Source organism: Macrobrachium rosenbergii, chromosome 9 (assembly GCF_040412425.1).
Source record: "Macrobrachium rosenbergii isolate ZJJX-2024 chromosome 9, ASM4041242v1, whole genome shotgun sequence".
Taxonomy (NCBI): Eukaryota; Metazoa; Arthropoda; class Malacostraca; order Decapoda; family Palaemonidae; genus Macrobrachium; species Macrobrachium rosenbergii.
Window position 1 is genome coordinate 38,592,070 of NC_089749.1, and position 17,988 is coordinate 38,610,057.

The 17,988-nt window shown below is 43.3% G+C and overlaps 1 protein-coding gene across 1 annotated transcript in view; it reads right to left on the reverse strand.

Moving 5' to 3' along the window:
• Window positions 1-17,988, reverse strand: part of Ufl1 (UFM1 specific ligase 1) — a 564,283-nt gene that overhangs the window by 471,154 nt on the left and 75,141 nt on the right. The window contains exon 2 of the mRNA XM_067108921.1: window positions 10,822-10,967. Within this exon, the coding sequence (XP_066965022.1) occupies window positions 10,822-10,967 (146 nt within the window). The remainder of the gene's footprint in view (window positions 1-10,821; window positions 10,968-17,988) is intronic.

Sequence of the window (17,988 nt, forward strand, 5' to 3'; positions counted from 1 at the left end):
TAGAAAAGGGATTTTGACAAAGGAAAAATCTATTTCTGGAGTGAAGGCCTGTGTCGCTGAGTGAAATGTTCCTATACAGCACACATTTCTAGGTATAAAATATTGCTAGATATACCAGAGAAAAAAGCCAATAGGATGCCAGAGTTACTACCTCTGGATCGATACATCCTAATAGGATGTCGGTATGTCATCTAGGAGCGAGTGGAAGCCACTATCACAGACACTTAACCCAATAGACTCCTCCTCACCCAAAACCCCTCTGCCTAAGAGGTGCCGATACAACGTCCCACCACCGCTACTACTAATTCTACCCACAATGCACCATCCTGAAATAGCACCCAAGCTTTTTGGCTAGATCAGGTGGGAAATAAAGAGAGGATGGGTTCACTGAAGCGACACAGGCCTTCACCCAGAAATAGATTTTCCTTTGTCAAAATCCCTTTTCTGGGCTTGTCCTGTGTCTGAGTGAAAATAGTAGCAGAGAATTGACCAAAGAAGCTTGTAAATTTAAAAAGGATTAATGTATTAAGGATAAAATAAAATTTTTATTTTGAATATGCTTTTACTAATCCAGAAAAGCAAATATAAAAATAAATTAGTACAAAAGGACAATAACTAACTTAATTAATGCAAAATAATGTGGTTACAATCTTAAGATTAATAAACAAACTAGTAACCATCACCTATAAAACAATGTTTAGTGAAAACTTAACAACTAAGGTGATAAAGCAAAAGCCAGGAATGGATTGAGAAGCAACCCAAACTCAGACAACAAGATAGGAAGGATGGGAATACAAGCGAGGCAGGTAGGTGAGAAGTACCAACTGGTAGGGCAAGCAAAATACAACAATTACAATTACAAATTACCAACAATAAAATATTATAAAACAATATTAGGCTGACTCTGGGGAAACAATGTTCCTGCAGCGACAGCAGAAAACTTCAAATCCTCCAAGGATTTGAGATAATGACGTTTAAAAACTCTAGGGGATTTCCAGCCCGTATATTTTTAATTTCCTCAAAATTCATGTGTTGGAAATAATTAACTGAGGTGGCTACAGCCGGATATCATGGACCTGGGGATTGAATCCGGATTAGCTTGTTTAATAAAATAAAGTATTTGTTGCCTAATGCCATTCAAGGAAATGGTTCCACCATTTTCTCTAACAAAAAGTGGACCTGAAGACCTCTGAGAGGTTCTCTCTAGGTAGGCTTTTAATGTGACCACCGGACATAAGGAGGATCTTCTAAAGGGGTATTATCTTCCAGGGAGACCACCTAATTAGAGGATCTTCATTCTTAGCTAGAAACATTTGATCTGGAGAGAGTAGAACCTCTCCTGATGGGAGGAAATCCACATGATTCGGCTCTCTAGAAAGGGCTGACAGTTCAGAGATTCTAGCTCCTGAAGCCAGGCTAATTAAAAACAAAGTTTTTCTAAGAAGAGTCGAATAAGGGCAAGACTCATTATTTGTGTCTGAGGATAACTTTAATACATCGTTTAAAAACCAAGAAACCGTTTTAGGGCGGGTTGTTGGTCTAAGACGAGCACAAGCTTTAGGAATAGATGAAAAGTATGAGTCCGTCAGATCAATGTTAAATCCCCAAAGGAATACTTTCTTTAAGGCAGATTTAGTTGTAGAAATTGTACTAGCTGCCAGACCTTTGTCAAAAAGGGTCTTAAAAAATGAGATCGTAAGATTAGTAGTCATAGTATGAACGTCTGAATCCTTCAGAAAAATAGCAAGTTTTTTAACTGCTGAATCATACTGGCGAAGAGTAGATTCTCTCTTATCTGATTCCAAAAATAATGTGTTTTGAGGATCAATATTAGCATTTTTCTGGGCCGAAAACTTCATGAAATCCATAAAGTTAGGGTATTCAGCATTCTTGAGGAAGCTGACACAATCTGAGTTTGCACTACTTGGGTTAATATTGGATGAGGAATTTGCAAGGCCTTGAGTTTCAGCTCTAACAGAAGCGAAACCAATTGCTCTTCGGCCAGTTGGGGGAGCAACTAAAGCTATCTGACCTTTGAATGACCTGAGTTTGTGTAAAACTTTCCACAGAAGATTTACTGGAGGAAAGAGATAGATCTTTTCCCATTTGTTCCAATTTATTGACATTGCGTCTGTAGCATAAGCCGAGGGTCCAGGTTCGGAGCTATGTAACATGTGAGTTTGTGATTTGATTCCGTGGCAAAAGGTCCACCTGAAGCCCGGGAATCTGTTGGAGAATCAATTGAAGGATTTCTTGTCCAAGGACCATTCCGATTCTAGAGGAGACGTCCTTGACAGAGAATCTGCAATCACGTTCCTTACTCCTGACAGATGTGTTGCTGACAGGTGCCAATGATTTTTCATTGCTAATGAAAAGATCGCTATCATAACATGATTTATGTGACTTGTCTTGGAACCTCCCTGTTCAGACAATGAACTATCACTGCACTGTCCAGAACTAGCCTGATATGTATGTTCCTGGCCAGGCGTAAACGCGTTTCAGAGTCAAGAAAACTGCCATCGCTTCCAGAATGTTTATGTGGAAGAGACGAAAGTGGCTTGACCAGATTCCTTGAACCTTCTTGTACTGCAAATAGCCCCCCAACCAGTCAGAGATGCGTCCGTGTGGATGATCAGGGCTGGAGGGGGATATTGTAATGGAATCGATTTGGAAAGACTTTTGGCCGTTGTCCAGGGACGAAGTCTTTTCTTTAAGATTGGAGGTATGAGGGAGACTTTGTCTCTGAATTTGCAATTGGCTCGACTTCGCCACACTCGATTTATGTCCTTCAGTTTTGCTTTGAGGAGAAGGTCTGTTACTGACGCAAACTGGAGGGAACCCAGGATTCTTTCTTGAGTGCGACGAGAGGCTCGTTTGCACTTGAGAAACTGCCTTGTTGCTTTGGCAATCTCTTTGCATTTTGCTGGGGGAACTGAAAGTTTGTGGGTGCTTAAGTCCCACTGAATGCCCAGCCACTGAAATTTGGTTGCCGGGGTTAAACGAGATTTCTTTATGTTTATATGAAAGCCCAGATACTCTAGGAACTGAATCACTAACTTTGTCGACTTCTGACATTCGGAGACGCTGGAGGCCCAAATTAGCCAATCGTCCAGATAAGCCACCACCTTGATACCTTGAGATCTCAGTTCCTGTACCACAACTTCCCCAGTTTGGTGAAGATCCTGGGCGCTATGTTCAGTCGAAAGGCATTACCTGAACGAGTAAGCCTGTCTTCCCAGTCTGAACCCCAGATAAGGGGAGAAGTTTCTTGCTATTGGAACATGATAATAAGCGTCTGTAAGATCTATAGAGGTGGTGACAGCTCCACGGGGAAGTAAGGTCCGCACCTGAGAGGGTCAACATCGGAACCTGTCGCATTGAATGTAAGAATTTAAAATTGACAGATCTAAAATCACTCTTCTCTTGTCTGAGTCTTTCTTTGTACGCTGAATAAGCGTCCTTGAAATTTTAAATGTCTGACTTTCTTTATCGCCTTCTTTAAAAGAAGGTCTTCTGTATAGTCTAACAGATCTGATGATGGAGTCTGAAAGAACCTGACAAGTGGAGGGGGTCCCCTTACCCAGCTCCACCTAGGATTTTGAAATGATACTGTGGGCCCATGGACTGAATGTCCAATTGGCCCTGAAGAGGCGTAACCTCCCACCTACCTGGGGATGTTCATTTATTGTAAGACTTGCTGTCTCTAGTTCCTCTTGAACCTCTACCTCGAGATTGGAGTCTGGGGCCAGATCTAGACCTGAAGCTCCCCTACCTCTATTTCCCTTGGACTGGCGGTAGCTGAAAGGTCTTGGACTCGTAAGTAGGGTTGAAAGCAGGAGAAACATAGGTTGTTGAACCAGTGGGATGTTGGGCCGGTTGGTTCAGTACAACGTATTGTGGATGTCCCTTGGAGGTGGAGGGCTGGGCAATCTGACCTACCGGGACTGTCTGAACAATTGTCTGGGTCTGGGGTGCCTTATAAGGATGGAACCTCCTAGACCTCTTCCTGCCTTTAGGTTGGGGCCCTGAAAATTCTGATGACTTCCTCTTAAAGGAGTCCCCACGGATCCGAAGATTTTGGTTGGCCCTTGAGGCCTCACTGATTACTGAGTTGACCATATCTTCAGGGAATAGATTGGTCCCCCAGATAGAGGATTTTATCAGCTTGTTCGGCTCATGACGGATGGTCGCGTCAGCCAGAACAAACTTTCGGCAGTTCCTCCTTGCCACAATGAAATCAAACAAATCACTCTGGAATGAGGCCAGTAGTGATTTTGTCAGGACCCTGAACAGAGGTTCATCCTTGTAAACAGCAGATGTCAATTCCACCGAGGTGACGGAATTGATAGATCTGCTGAGACGGCACCTAGCCTCATACTCAGCTTTTATCAGAGACTCCGGAAGCCTGGGTAGTTGTTCACTGAAGAGATTCGAAGCGCACTCCGAATCTAGTTTACCCACTGTAAAGGTTTCCGGAGCTCCGGTCCAGCATTCTAAATCTGCTGGAAAGAGCAGAGAAGTAGGCTCCATCTCACGAAGCTGCGGCATAGGCTTCTCCTCTGTTCCGGCCTGAAGGGTTAATTCTGCCACTTTAGAGGTGCAAGGAGTCGGGACATCCTCATTTACTGTGAACATCGTAAACCGCCCCTTATGAGGGGTCAATCTAGTGTTCGAACACTCCCAGTCAGATAGGATCTAACCCATGCCGACTGTGCGCTGATCCCTGGGAAAGATCACTGTTTCTTTGGGAACCTTATCTTCCCTCACCAAGGCATCCTCAGAAAGCCGAGCATACCCGGGAAGGAAAAACAAGATCCGCTGGGAAGAACTCGTAATCTTCCACAGGGCGGGTGCCACAACCTTCAATGATTAATTTACCATTAGCAAAGGGGGGCATTAAAGGCAAGACCCCAAGGGTTAGAATCCTCATAAGCTGGTAGCTTAGAGCGTCTGGAATGGGATAGGACCGTTGCTGTGCGGACCTGAACTAACCAGTCCGCCAGCGACTCCTCTTGCGTCTTTAACCTGTCCGCCAAGGATTGAACGAACTTTCCCGGCGACTCAAGACTCGAGGCAAGATCACGAGACATTGCCTCGAACTGAGAAGAGACCTGTTCGGAAAACATTCTCATCATGGACTCCGCTGAAAGCTTTAGGGTCAAAGTCAGGCTTTTTTCGACCTGCTCGACTTTGTTCTCGACCCCTTAGAAGAGGGAGAAGCTTTCTGGGCGGAAGTCGAAGGTTTCGAGTCAATGAAACCTTAGCGGAACTAGGTACAGATGAGGTTTTTGGGGTTTAGTCAATTTAGGTAATGTCTTCGTCTTCAAAGAGGACTTCACCTTGGGGATCACCGACCCAACGGGTCCCCAGGGTGGAGCTCTTAGAGAATCCTTGGAAGGATGAAGACGAAGACGCAGGAGAATTGAGAGATAATGGATTAATAAGACTACCTGCCTCACTTACATCCCTACCTTCCTGCTCCGGGTCGATGGCCATTGGTTCGATGTCCAGGTTGATGTTGGCCACTTCTTCGGCCACTTCGCCGCACAGCTCTTGATCTTCTGGCGAGACCTGGGTTTCTAGCCTAATTCTGTTGATCAGGGTTCAGCTACTTCCAGGAGCTACGGCTGCAGAGGCCCTAGCATTTGGGTAAAGAATGTTGCAGATATCCTCTGCCAGCACATAAGGACGCCCCTGACCAACATTGCGTCCAAAGCCGCCAACCCAGATCTTCAATGTCGCTAGAGACGAAGCTTGACGGGACCGAGGGACCTGTTAATTGAATCTCATGTCAATAAAAGGGATTGACAAGGATATTATCTTATATCAAATATAAACACAATTATTTAAACTAACTGTGTTAAATACAATTGAAGGTTAACGTGCGAATCATCAACCACGTCTAAATAAAGTGCGTAGCACATGTCACAGCCGTCAGGATGCCAGACAAGGTGGTCGTCGACCTCGACTGCACAACCAGCATGCGATCTGCATGCTACATGGCCACAGGGTTGCTGCAGGTAGGCGTTACAACCCGGCTCCTGGCAATGTACCACCTATAATAAAAATTTATACATAAGCATCTAAAATAGGCGGGGAACGGCTAAACTAGTAAAAACTGAGTAAATATTCTGCCTCACACCGGAGTTGAAAACTGTGGCTACGGCGGAAGTCTCCGAAGGAATCCTAAACAGGTGGGCCAGACCTGAGTCGGATCACGCCGGAAAGCAATTCCGGTGACGCCGGAACGTCACGATAAATTAACTAATTGCACAGAAATCAACAACCAGGAAGGCTATTCGCGACGTGAAGAGTCGGGATAATTCACCAAACTTCGCTCACAGAAAATAATAACAGTAACCAAACTCATATCATTCCGGCTCCTCTACAATTCCGCCGATAACAAAACAACGGCGCTCAAGCAAAAAGTCCTATTAAGACTAAAGCGAGCTAACGATAGCTGCGGAACGAGTCGGATGACGGAGTGGTAGAAAGCAGGAGCAGAAAATAAATCACAATTACTACTAGTAAAATTTATAACAGCTTCTCTCCAGTTCCGCCGTAAAGCAAACGACAACGACGCTCAAGCTAAAGTTTCTGCTAGAAGCTAAAACGAGCTAACGATAGCCGCGGGAACAGGTCCGGACGGCGAACGGGAAGACACGGGAGTGAAAACATGGCGACAACAACAGGTCAGGTGCCTAGGCACCTTCCACGAAGTGTCATCTCAACCAAAAGGGCAAATGAGCTAAGCTCTAAAATGCCCTAACGGGAGAGCCAAGACAAAAGAGACTGATATACAGGGGTGAGATAAGGCAGAAAGGATGAACATGGTACTATCACCTAGCCTAACCTCCAGAAGGCACCTCCTGGAAATGTAGGCTAGGATTCGCCAAAAATTCGAACGAAAGAGCGCTAGCGCCAACATCACTTCCAGGATTGAAAATCAACTGGTCAGGGAAAAAGGGCCTGCACTCAAACCCGAAGAAGGCCACCCAAGAAAACCGTACCAACTCAGGCCTATAGGCCAAGGAGGAAGGAAGACTGGGGCCAACATAGCCTACCTTCCACGAATCCGGCAAGGCCGAACTGGTCAGGTAGGCTAACAAGACCACCCAAACAGACTCAAAGAACTAATACACACATAATAAATGACATAATGACATATTAAATATGTCTACAAACGGTAAATAAAGAAAAGCTAGGCTAGGCCTAACTTTCAACTTCTAAGGTATAAAATAATAGTCGATCGCGTCAGATCGAGCGAAAGTTGAAACTATCATAAAAAGAATGTAGTAATTGTAAATTTCTATCGACTGAACGAAAGAAAGCAATCATATAAAAGACTGTAGTAAGCGCCACGAAACGAACACGAAATGGCGGCCCTCAGTCGATCATGCGAAACAATAAACAGGACAAAATAATCCGTTCGCATACCAAAAACATTCAATTTTGAATACTCAACTTAGAAGAAGATGTTCCTTGATCAGATGATGCCATCATGAAAGCGAGATAATCCAAAATATGAAAATAAGAATAAAATATTAGCACCACAAAAAAATCACGAGTGGCTCGTAAAGCGTGCTATAAGCGGATGGTGCATTGTGGGTAGAATTAGTAGTAGCGGTGGTGGGACCGTTGTATCGGCACCTCTTAGGCAGAGGTTTTGGTGAGGAGAGTCTATTGGGTTAAGTGTCTGTGGTAGTGGCTTCCACTCGCTCCTAGATGACATACCGACATCCTATTAGGATGTACAGATCCAGAGGTAGTAACTCTGGCATCCTATTGGCTTTTTTCTCTGGTATATCTAGCAATACTTATACCTAGAAATGTGTGCTGTATAGGGACATTTCACTCAGCGACACAGGACAAGCCCAGAAAAGAATACTGCAGGGGTAAGACATCACTAGCATCAAAGGGCACCAAGGGGGTTGAAGGTGGAAAGGGCTTCCCTGAAATGGGGCTGGTTCTGCCCATAGACTTAGTAACTAGATAAAATCTACAGGGTTTATCATATCTCATTTCGGTTTACATGACTCAATATCTGGAAAAGAATACTGTGGGAGTAAGACATCACTGGCACCAAAGGGGGTAGGGGTAGGAAGGGGGTGACAAGTAAAAATAACCAAAACCGACAGATACTGGTGTCTAATCCATAGTTTTCAAGGTTGCTGAGATGAATAGTGAACTCCTGGTGCCCTTTATGTCCAAGTTCAGCCCGATAGGAATGGGAGGTGTGAAAGGGTGAAATATAAAATGCCAAAATGCTGGGCAATGTAATAGAAGCAACTGTCTTAACATGATAGAGAGAGAGAGAGAGAGAGAGAGAGAGAGAGAGAGAGAGAGAGAGAGAGAGAGAGAGAGAGAGAGAGAGAGAGAGAGAGAGAGAGAGAGAGAGTTTATCGGTTGTTATTCAGTTTGCACCAGACTGGTCAGTTTGTAAATAAAGTAGATATAAGGTCTTCAGTTCCATTGTTATCCTTTCACAGTCTACCGTTTTCTTTACTATAGTCTCTTTGGCAGTAAGCTGCCCTTCAGGGAAGGTTCATGCAGTCCAAGATCCACTATACCATTACAGACAGGAAGTAGATTTTCAAAATCATAAGACGAATGTAGTGAAATCAATGGAACAGAACCAGTTAATGATTATTATAAGCCTCTTCAAGAACCTCAGGTTTTCAATGTTCTTAAAAGTTATTTATTCCTTCAGCAGATTTTGGATGAGACTAGTACTTAAAGTTATTAACAGACAACAGTTGGTTTAAAATCTTTTGAACAGTGGTAGTCCATGCAATGTTATGTGATTTTTCATGAATTTTCAATTTAAAAACTCATTTACAGCTTGTTGGTATAAGAAATAATAAATTGGAAGTTATGGGTACAGTCAATATTTAATACCCTTTAAGTGAATTTAAAAGTTTGCTGATAATTTTATAGTCTTTCACAAAGTACATTGATCTCATCATCCAACAGGGTACAAGGAGCAGTGATGGCAGAAGCCGACTACTCAAACAAAAAACATATGTGACATGGGATGGGAGGTAATAGTGCACCTTCTTGTTGTGCCTCGCCTGAGGTGCCAAGAGGTGGGTGAGAAAATGATGATGTAACATCAGTAAGTGTGGTGAATGGTTGGGAGGATGGTTAGGAGGAGGGGGGGAAGTGGTGACTTTGGCACAACTGCCTCACTTGAAGCTGCCTTATGAGACCAAATACCACCAACAGAGCGCAAATCATGAGTCAATACAGCTGCTTACAGTGGCATCCAGCTTATGACTTAATTGAGGTGCCTGCTAATGATGCAGAGGCCTAAAAGGAATACTAGAGGTGGCAGAAGAAGGGCCACCAATACCTGGGATACAGATGATACAGGTGCAAGGAGAATATTACAAGAGAAAAAGGAATGGATGGAATGCAATGAGACTGAGATACTGAAACAGATGAGATAGGCTTAACAATAGAATGAACAATATTATCATTGGAAATGGAACAAACCGAAGCCTTCAAATTATCAGTGTTGTTTTCCTATTTAAAACTGTGCTAAAGCCAAGCTAATTACTATCAGAGAGTGAAGAAGGCAACGTCAATAACTGATGCGACAAAACACTTCTCAGAACAATCCTTTGGTGTTTCTCAGAACGACCCTTTGGTGAATAAGCCAAACACTTAACAGATTGAGACAACAGAGAGGAAGGCGTCCAATGGCACAGACCAATCTCAGCCCTAAAACCAACCTGGTTCCTTGGCAATGGATTTTTCCAACTGTCATGGGGCAGTCCTGCACTCAGACTGCAAACAGGCAAGGTCACTGACACTTTTCCCCTTGAAAGAGACCACCAAAGAGTGCACACTAGGGGGGATGCCAGAAGGTGAAGCTAAGGTTCTAAGCTTGAGTCTATGCAGAGATGGTGATGAGAGTGGAGGGGATACAGAAGGGTAAATAGAAGGAGAAGCCTGCAATGAAAAGGGAAATAAAAAGCCTATGCCTGTTCTAATTAACTGCTTCCTCAATTATGCAACTCTCTCCTCCTATTTTTGAGAACTTTATCTTAAATTCATCTGACCACTTCCTACACTCTTCGCACCTATAGCTGACTCACAGTCCTGATCCCTATAACCAGCACAAACTGTGTGTTCATCTAACTCTATCGAATACATTCTCTTAATGCATAAATCACTCCTGCAAAACCTGTGGATTTTGTTCCTACTGAAAAACAGCCAAGAGCCCAGCTAGCAAGTGCATAGAGCACCTCACAGAACAACAGCAAGAAGAATTCTGACTAGAACTAAAAAATTCCCAACACACCTAGTGGAGAACAGGTGTGCTAGACACGTCATTCAGGTCAGCAAAGCAATTACCTTAAGTTCTGAATGCCCACAACACCTGCCAGCGTGAAGATATAGCTACTGTATCTTTAATAGTAGATAAGAGTCACCCCAAGAAAGCAAATGAAAAAAAAAGAGGAAAATAAAGCAATGCACATGGGACCTGTGTTAAACCCTGGAAGGAAGAGAGAGAGAGAGAGAGAGAGAGAGAGAGAGAGAGAGAGAGAGAGAGAGAGAGAGAGAGAGAGAGAAGACAATAATCTGGACATGTGAGTTGCTTACATGATCCCCCTATGGCTATAAGTGTTAACCAGGTATGATGTGTAGCACTGCATCTTACCTTCTGACCAAGGGAGCCTAAGACATTTACATGGTGACCCTTATTATCAAAGAATCAAGCTTCCTTTAAAGCCCTGCTGTGTACAGTATAACATTGTGATATAATGCTACCATGCTATTTGGGATAAGGGAATTGAGTTCATTATCCTTCCATACCTCCTTGCACATAGAGTTCATCCTGGATTTCCTTTGTGAGTTGTTCTGGAGTGACATATTCTTTTCCATCAGTAGTGTAATAAATTGAAATCAAGTTGAGTTCCACTAACTTGCTGATAATTTCAATACAATTACGTTCAGACAGCCTGGAAAAAAGAAATTACCTCAGTACCAGCAATTACTTAAGAATTCAAAACACTTCACCAAAATCAATTTTTCAATTGTCACATGGGAAAGAATATTCTATGTGTTAAAATATTTAATGCTTCAAAGATATATTTTATATTTATCTTAATATTTTGGTATACGTCATCTAAAATATCTTTACTTTAAAAAATATATATACAAATACTAACTAAATAATATTAAAAACACTAATTTACTTACACAACACAGACTATTGCCTTCCTTAGATCCTTACTATGTTACTTGAACAAGTAAACCAAGAATTTGCTTACATGGATATCTAGCTTTTCTAGAATAATATTAACAAATTTAAATTAATTTGAGTTTTTCACAGCTAACAAACCTGCAATCTTGACATTAGGATAAATCTTCTGGTGCCAGCTGGAAACCGGTAAAAATAAGAAGATTTGTTTATGCAGGGAATTGGTAGTATCTGGCATCCGTCACAGAGATGAGATGGGAAGCGGTCAGCGACCTGATCTCAACCCCGTGATGTCTTAGTTTTCTTCTTACCGCCATTGAGAGACGTTGTTTCGTTCTCTCCTTCCTCTCCATAACTGGTTGTTTTTGCCTTTGCCTGTGTTTTTTTTGGTTGTTTTTGTGATCAGTGTTTGTTTAGTCCCAAAACACAGCTAAAAGTTCCCATAAGCCTCAGAGAAAATGTCCTGGTGTAGGCTCCTTTCCTTGCTCACGTGATATGGCTTCCTTTGAGACTGACCCCCATTCAACTTGTAGTGAGTGCAAATCAAATGATTGTCATGTGAATAACCCTTGCCCCGAGTGTGGTTTTCTTGGCCTCCTGTGCAGTGGAAGAGATTTGCCATGAAGAAGCAACATATGAGGAAGTCGAAAGTGCCATCTTGGGAAGGATTTTCTCTTCCTTTGATGGATGTTTCTCAGGTTCCCCATTGTTCTGCTTCTCTCCTTGCTTCTCCTTCCTTGTCAGGTTTGTCTCCTTCCTTTTCTGCCATTGATTCGTCTTTGGAAGTTTTGGGAGAAGGTTCTCTGAATATGCCTCATGCTGCGCGCTCTCTCTCTCTCTCTCTCTCTCTCTCTCTCGGGGGGGATGTTTCCCCTCTCAGGAGAGTCGGGGCAGCACCATCTTTTTCCTCCCAACCTTCACTCTTCTGGGTCTCACGTTACGCCTTCTAGCGAGATGCCATTGGTTCTCTCTACGCATCATCCTGGGTCACCACCTGTTCAGCCTATGACTGCTCCCACAGACCACATTCAGACTTCGTCTGCTCCTGTGACATCACAGCCTAGTTCTACTATGACGTCATATGCGGCTGCACCGTCTGCTTCCTCTCTCGTTCAAACTGCACTCAACACTGTCGACTCGACCCTTCAAGTGAAATACAGTTAATTTCTTAAGAGGAGACGGTGTAGATCTCCTTCGTCTCCGTCATCTCCTTCATTATCCTCTTCTTCATCTGCCCCTCCTGTTCATTCTCACATCAAACGGTGGAGGATTAAGGACATTGTTACAGCTCCTCTCCCCATGAAACAGAAGACCATCTCTTCTTCTTCACCTTTGGACCAAAGCCATGTTTCTCCTGCACACGTATGTGTTCCTTTGGGAAATGTGCCTTGTTCATCATCCTTTTGCCATCAAGAATTTCAGGTTGAGAAGGACTCTACAGTTGTTCCTTCATCTCCAATGCGTCCTTTTCAAATTAGGAGAAAGGACAACAAGGCTCCAATCAAGAAATCCCAAGTGGTAGAACCTCCTAAAAGTCCTGTCAGGCCTACTCTTCCTCTCCTGATTCCCTCTGATGCAGACACGTGAATAGACATGGCTGTATAGATGATGATGGACGTACAACTAATCACTGCTGTAGAGATGGATACAACCGTGGTTCTTCATCTGACTCGCTGCTTTGCCATTCTCAATGGTGTTCCTCATTGTGATCTTCAAGAAAGAACCACCGCTGTTGTTCATCTTCTCACATTCGCAGCCATCATTTGCCTTCCTGCATCCACAGCTGTCGTTCACCTTCCCACGTCCGCAGCCATCGTTCGCCTTCCCACGTCCGCGGCTGTCATTCGTCATCCCGGGCTACAGGATGATGCACGTCCATCGTACGAGAAAGGGTCTTCTGCGCCTCGAACCACTGACCGAGACCTCTCTCTTCCCTCTACTTCAAAACTTCAAGCTACTACGAAGGTTATTAGTATCTGAAAGATCTTTCGCTCCGGTTCTAACCCTGCAAATCCTTCCGAGGAGGCAGACGGGGATCCTCGTGTCCAGGGGCCGGAGGATTTGGAGAACCAGGAGTTTCTGTTTTCTTATGAAGAGGTTATTGATCTCATTCGTGAGTTCAATAATCTTTCTAAAAAGGCTGTGACTCCTTCTACGATCATTCCGACAAGAATAGAAGCCTTGCTGGGACCAAAGGACTCAAAGTCATCTTTTGAGTTGCCTTGTTCCAATCACGTTGACTCAGTCCTGAATCATGTAAATTCCTTGATTTCAGGACAGGAAAACTCTCTTTGTTCTAGCAGATCGTTTAAGTTTCTCCCTCCTCCTCCTCTACCTCGCCACAGGACTTATTATGCAAGTCCTCTGGTGCCTCTTCTGAGTAGACATGTCTACTCCTATGTCATCCATCTGAAGCTGGATTTGACCCTGGATCAGGTCAGAGCAGAAGGTCCTCTTTCTTTTCAAGAAGCTGCTTCTTTAGAGTTGACTGCCTCTTCTGCCTAACAAACTGTTTCTTGGCTGGATTTGTGGTCTTCAGCTATTGTCAAGATTTCTTCTTCCACTTTGTCATGGAATAAAGTCAATAGTTCAGCTTACATCAGATTGTTGCAATCTGGTGCTAAGGCTATTTCCTACCTTTCTCTTCTGACTGTTAATCTGTGGACTAATAGCCTGCTGATGAGGAGAGACACAGCCCTCTTTGAAGTGGCTCAGTTTGTCAGATTCCTTGTTATCCTTGAGGAATGGCGATATTCTGGACTCCCAGCTGCTTTTTCCCAGGGATCAATTGGATGCAGCTGTTGACAGGCATCGAACTGACAATAATGATCGTCTCAGCCAACAAGCAGTGAGTAAATTAGCAGCTCCTTCTTGTCTGAATGTTCCAAGGCAGAATCTCCAGCCTCCTCCTAAGAAGCCTATAAGACCTCCATCTACAATCAAGACTTCTCAACCTGTATCGTCTCCGGAGAAGCCTTCCCAACAACGTCCCTTTCAGTCATATTCTTCCAGGCCAGGAAGGGGAAATGGGGGCAGAGGTGGGGGGTAGACGACAGAGTGGGCGCTCCTCCCCACTCTGTGCCACCACTGGGGGGATGCCTGGAGAGCCATTGGGCTATGTGGCACAATTACGGAGCGGAACCATGGGTGGTAGATGTCCTTCGAGTAGGGTATCTGCTAACTTTCAACTTTGCTCCCACTCTCTCTGATCATCCTCTTCCTCACCTCACTTACACCCAGGGCTCTACGAAACACCTAACTCTCCAAGAAGTGAGGAAGATGCTGGAGAAGGGAGCTGTAGAGCAAGTAAAGTGTCCTTCCCCAGGGTCCTACAGCCAAGTCTTCCTAGACCCCGAGGCAACTGGTGATTGGAGGCCGGTGACAGACCTATCAACTTTGAACCTCTTTATCAGAAAGACGAGGTTCAAGATGGAGACTCCTTGAACAGTCTTGGCAGCCATCAGAGACAACGACTACATGATGACCATAGACTTGAAGGACGCTTACTTCCAGATCCCTATTCATCTCTCCTCCTGGAAGTTCCTTCGCTTCAGTCTCAGAGAACTGGTGTTCCATTTCAAAGTCCTTTGCTTTGGTCTGACAACAGCTCCCCAGGTGTTCAAAAGAGTTGTCACCCTAGTGTCGATGTGGGCTCATGCTCAGGGAATTTGCCTCCTAAGATATCTTGATGACTGGCTGGTCTTGGTGAGTTCTCAGGGAAAGATCATTCAAGACAGGGATCATGGTCTCCAATTTTGTTGTGACTTAGGCATCATGATAAATTTGGAAAAGTCCAATCTTCAACCCAGTCAAAGAATCCTTTACCTGGGAATGATCATAGACACAACCTCAGAGAGTCTTCCCACTGGATCGGAGGATAGAGAAGTTCAGGACAGTGGCTCGTTCCTTCCTATCTGAAGCTAGTTCCTCACGGCCATCTTCATCTTCGTTCCCTGTGATGGAGGCTGAAGGAATTTTATTCTCCAGCAACTACTGCGGTGGTTGGACGAAGAAAACCTGACAGTGGGAGTGCTCTTTCATTTGCCCTCTCTGGAGGTCCTCCTTTTCTCAGACACTTCTTCCGAAGGTTGGGGAGCACAACTAGATCATCTCCTGACTTCAGTTGTGTGGACTCCTCAGGACAGGAAACCACATCGATATGCTGGAGTTGAAAGAAGACTTCCTAGCACTTCAGGAGTTTCAAGAAAAGATGATGGGGGACTTCGTTGTTCTGATGTCGGACAACACTACAGTGGTAGCTTATATGAACAAACAGCAGGTGCTAGTGTCATGCCTACTTCCCTTGATAACAGTCCAGTTACACCAGTGACCTATCAACAACTCAGTGACCCTCATGGCAAGGTACATTCCAGGCAAGAGGAATGTAGTGGTCAACAAGCTAGGTCATCGGGGACAAGTTCTAGGGATGGAGTAGTCTCTGCATCAGGAGGTGGCAGACAGGCTTTTTCATCTGTGGGGGAGATCAGTGATAGACCTCTTTGCAACAAGGTTCAACAGGAAGCTAGAGGTCTACTGTTCAGTAGTTCCAGATCTCTTCACCATGGCAGAGGAGGCCCTTCAACATTCTTGGACAACCTGGATGTCTATGCCTTTTGCCTGATCCATCATGTCCTGAACAGTGATGGTTTCCCAGAATCTCAGGATGACCCTTATAGCTCCTTTATGGCCTCAAGCAGAATGGTTTCCAGATCTTCTAACTCTACTCTCAGCAGTTCCAAGAGCAATACCCCCTTGGCACAATCTTATCTGTCAACCCCATGTATAGCAATACCATCAATCAGTAACATCCCTATCTCTTCACGGTTGGATACTGTTCAGTATCTCCTGCAAGCGAAAGGCTTTTCTCACAGAGCAGCGACACAGATGTCTGGTTACCACAGAAGATCTCCAACCGTATATCAGGGGAAATGGGCTGTCTACTGTGATTGGTGTCGTTGATGGGGTTTCTCTCCACTCAGAACCTCTTCAGCAGATAGCTGATTTTCTGATATTCCTCAAAACAGAAAAACACCTTTCTGTTTCTGCTATTAAGGGTTACAGGGCTGCCTTGGGATTGGTTCTTCATTTGAAAGATGTGGACCTGACTTCATCTTGGGAAATCTCTATGCTGTTCAAAAGTTTTGAACAGTCTTGCTCTCCTAGAGAACTGAAGCCTCCTACCTGGGATCTGACTCTGGTGCTATGTAGTCTCACTTGAGCCCCACTGTGTTGGTCATCGGACAGGAACTTGATCCTCAAGATGGTTTTCCTTCTAGCCTTGGCTTCTTCAAAGAGAGTGGGAGAACTCCATGGCCTAGCTCTTGATGTTAAACATACCAGAGGTTGGAAGTCAGTAGTGTTTGAATTTGTCAGGGAATTCGTGGCTAAAACTCAAAACCCCTCAATTCATGATGACATTATTATTATTAAAATAGTTTAACCAGACCACTGAGCTGATTAACAGCTCTCATATGGCTGGCCTGAAGGATTAAAATGAAATGGAGTACAGGGTCTAAGCCATAGGCTAAGCACTGGAACTAAATGATGAATGCATAATGAAATTTTAAAAATATGCAAAAAGGCATATGCTTCCACACTAGAACACATGCACACACTAAATACATTTACTCAAGTTCCATCTGTACAATAAAAAATATATAAAACTGAGTAATGATAAAATTCCGAATAACTGAATATTTTTTAAATTTCAGATTTTTTATATTAGTTGCCCCATGGGATTTTGTATTTTCATAATTACTTTTTATACTTTATCAATTAATTTACATTTCTTCATGAATATTAAAACTGAGTAATTGAAAATGTTGCAGACTGATAAAACTTCACCAGTTGATCCATTTCCAAAAGTTGATAACCGATGTTGGTTGTATTTTGGGCATTCGCATAACATGTTTAACTGTTATTATCACTTGCATTCTGAGCATTCAGGAGCTGGCTCAGGTGGGCTGCTCATTAAGTGTCCACGTGTCAGACGAGTATGGCCTATTCGGAGACGTGTAGAATTACTTGCGCATGTTTTCTCTTTGGCATGTTGAACTCCATTTTTTAACTCTAGGTTTTATTTGCTTCAACTTATTATTTTCAGGGTCGTCATTCCATTTATTTTGCCATTTGTTTATAATGCCTACTTTTATATAAGTTACATAATCACTAACTGGGATATTTACATTAGTTTGTGTTATGTGGGATGCTTCTTTAGCTGCTTTATCAGCCGCTTAACTTCCCTTTTATATAACTTATAGAGTAATAACTTTATTTGTTGTACAATGTTATTTTTTGGTTTGTAACTCTGAATGACTTCGATGGCACTTCTAGAGTGACTAAAAATTACAAGATTATTACATGAGGTTTCTTTAATTATTTTTATGGCTGATGCTATTGCACATAACTCAGCTGTAAATACTGAGGCATTATCAGGTAGCGTGAATTGATAAATTTTGTCTTGGGATACTGCAGCATATCCCACTTCATACTCTGATTTAGATCTGTCTGTGTATAATGCATAATGTGGACCTTTTCAGCTTATATGCTCTATCATATGTTGTCTATGGTGTTCTGGGGTATATGCATAACTTTTTGATAAATATTTTAAGTGTGCAAATTCTTATTTTATTCATACTCCAAGGAGGAGGTAATTTTAATATTGAAGGCAACTGCACATTCATATTTAATGACTCAAACAGTTTCTAGCTCAAAGAGGGAAAGGTGGTGAGGGATTGTTTATAAATACATCTCGTAATTCAAATAATTTTTTGGTTGGA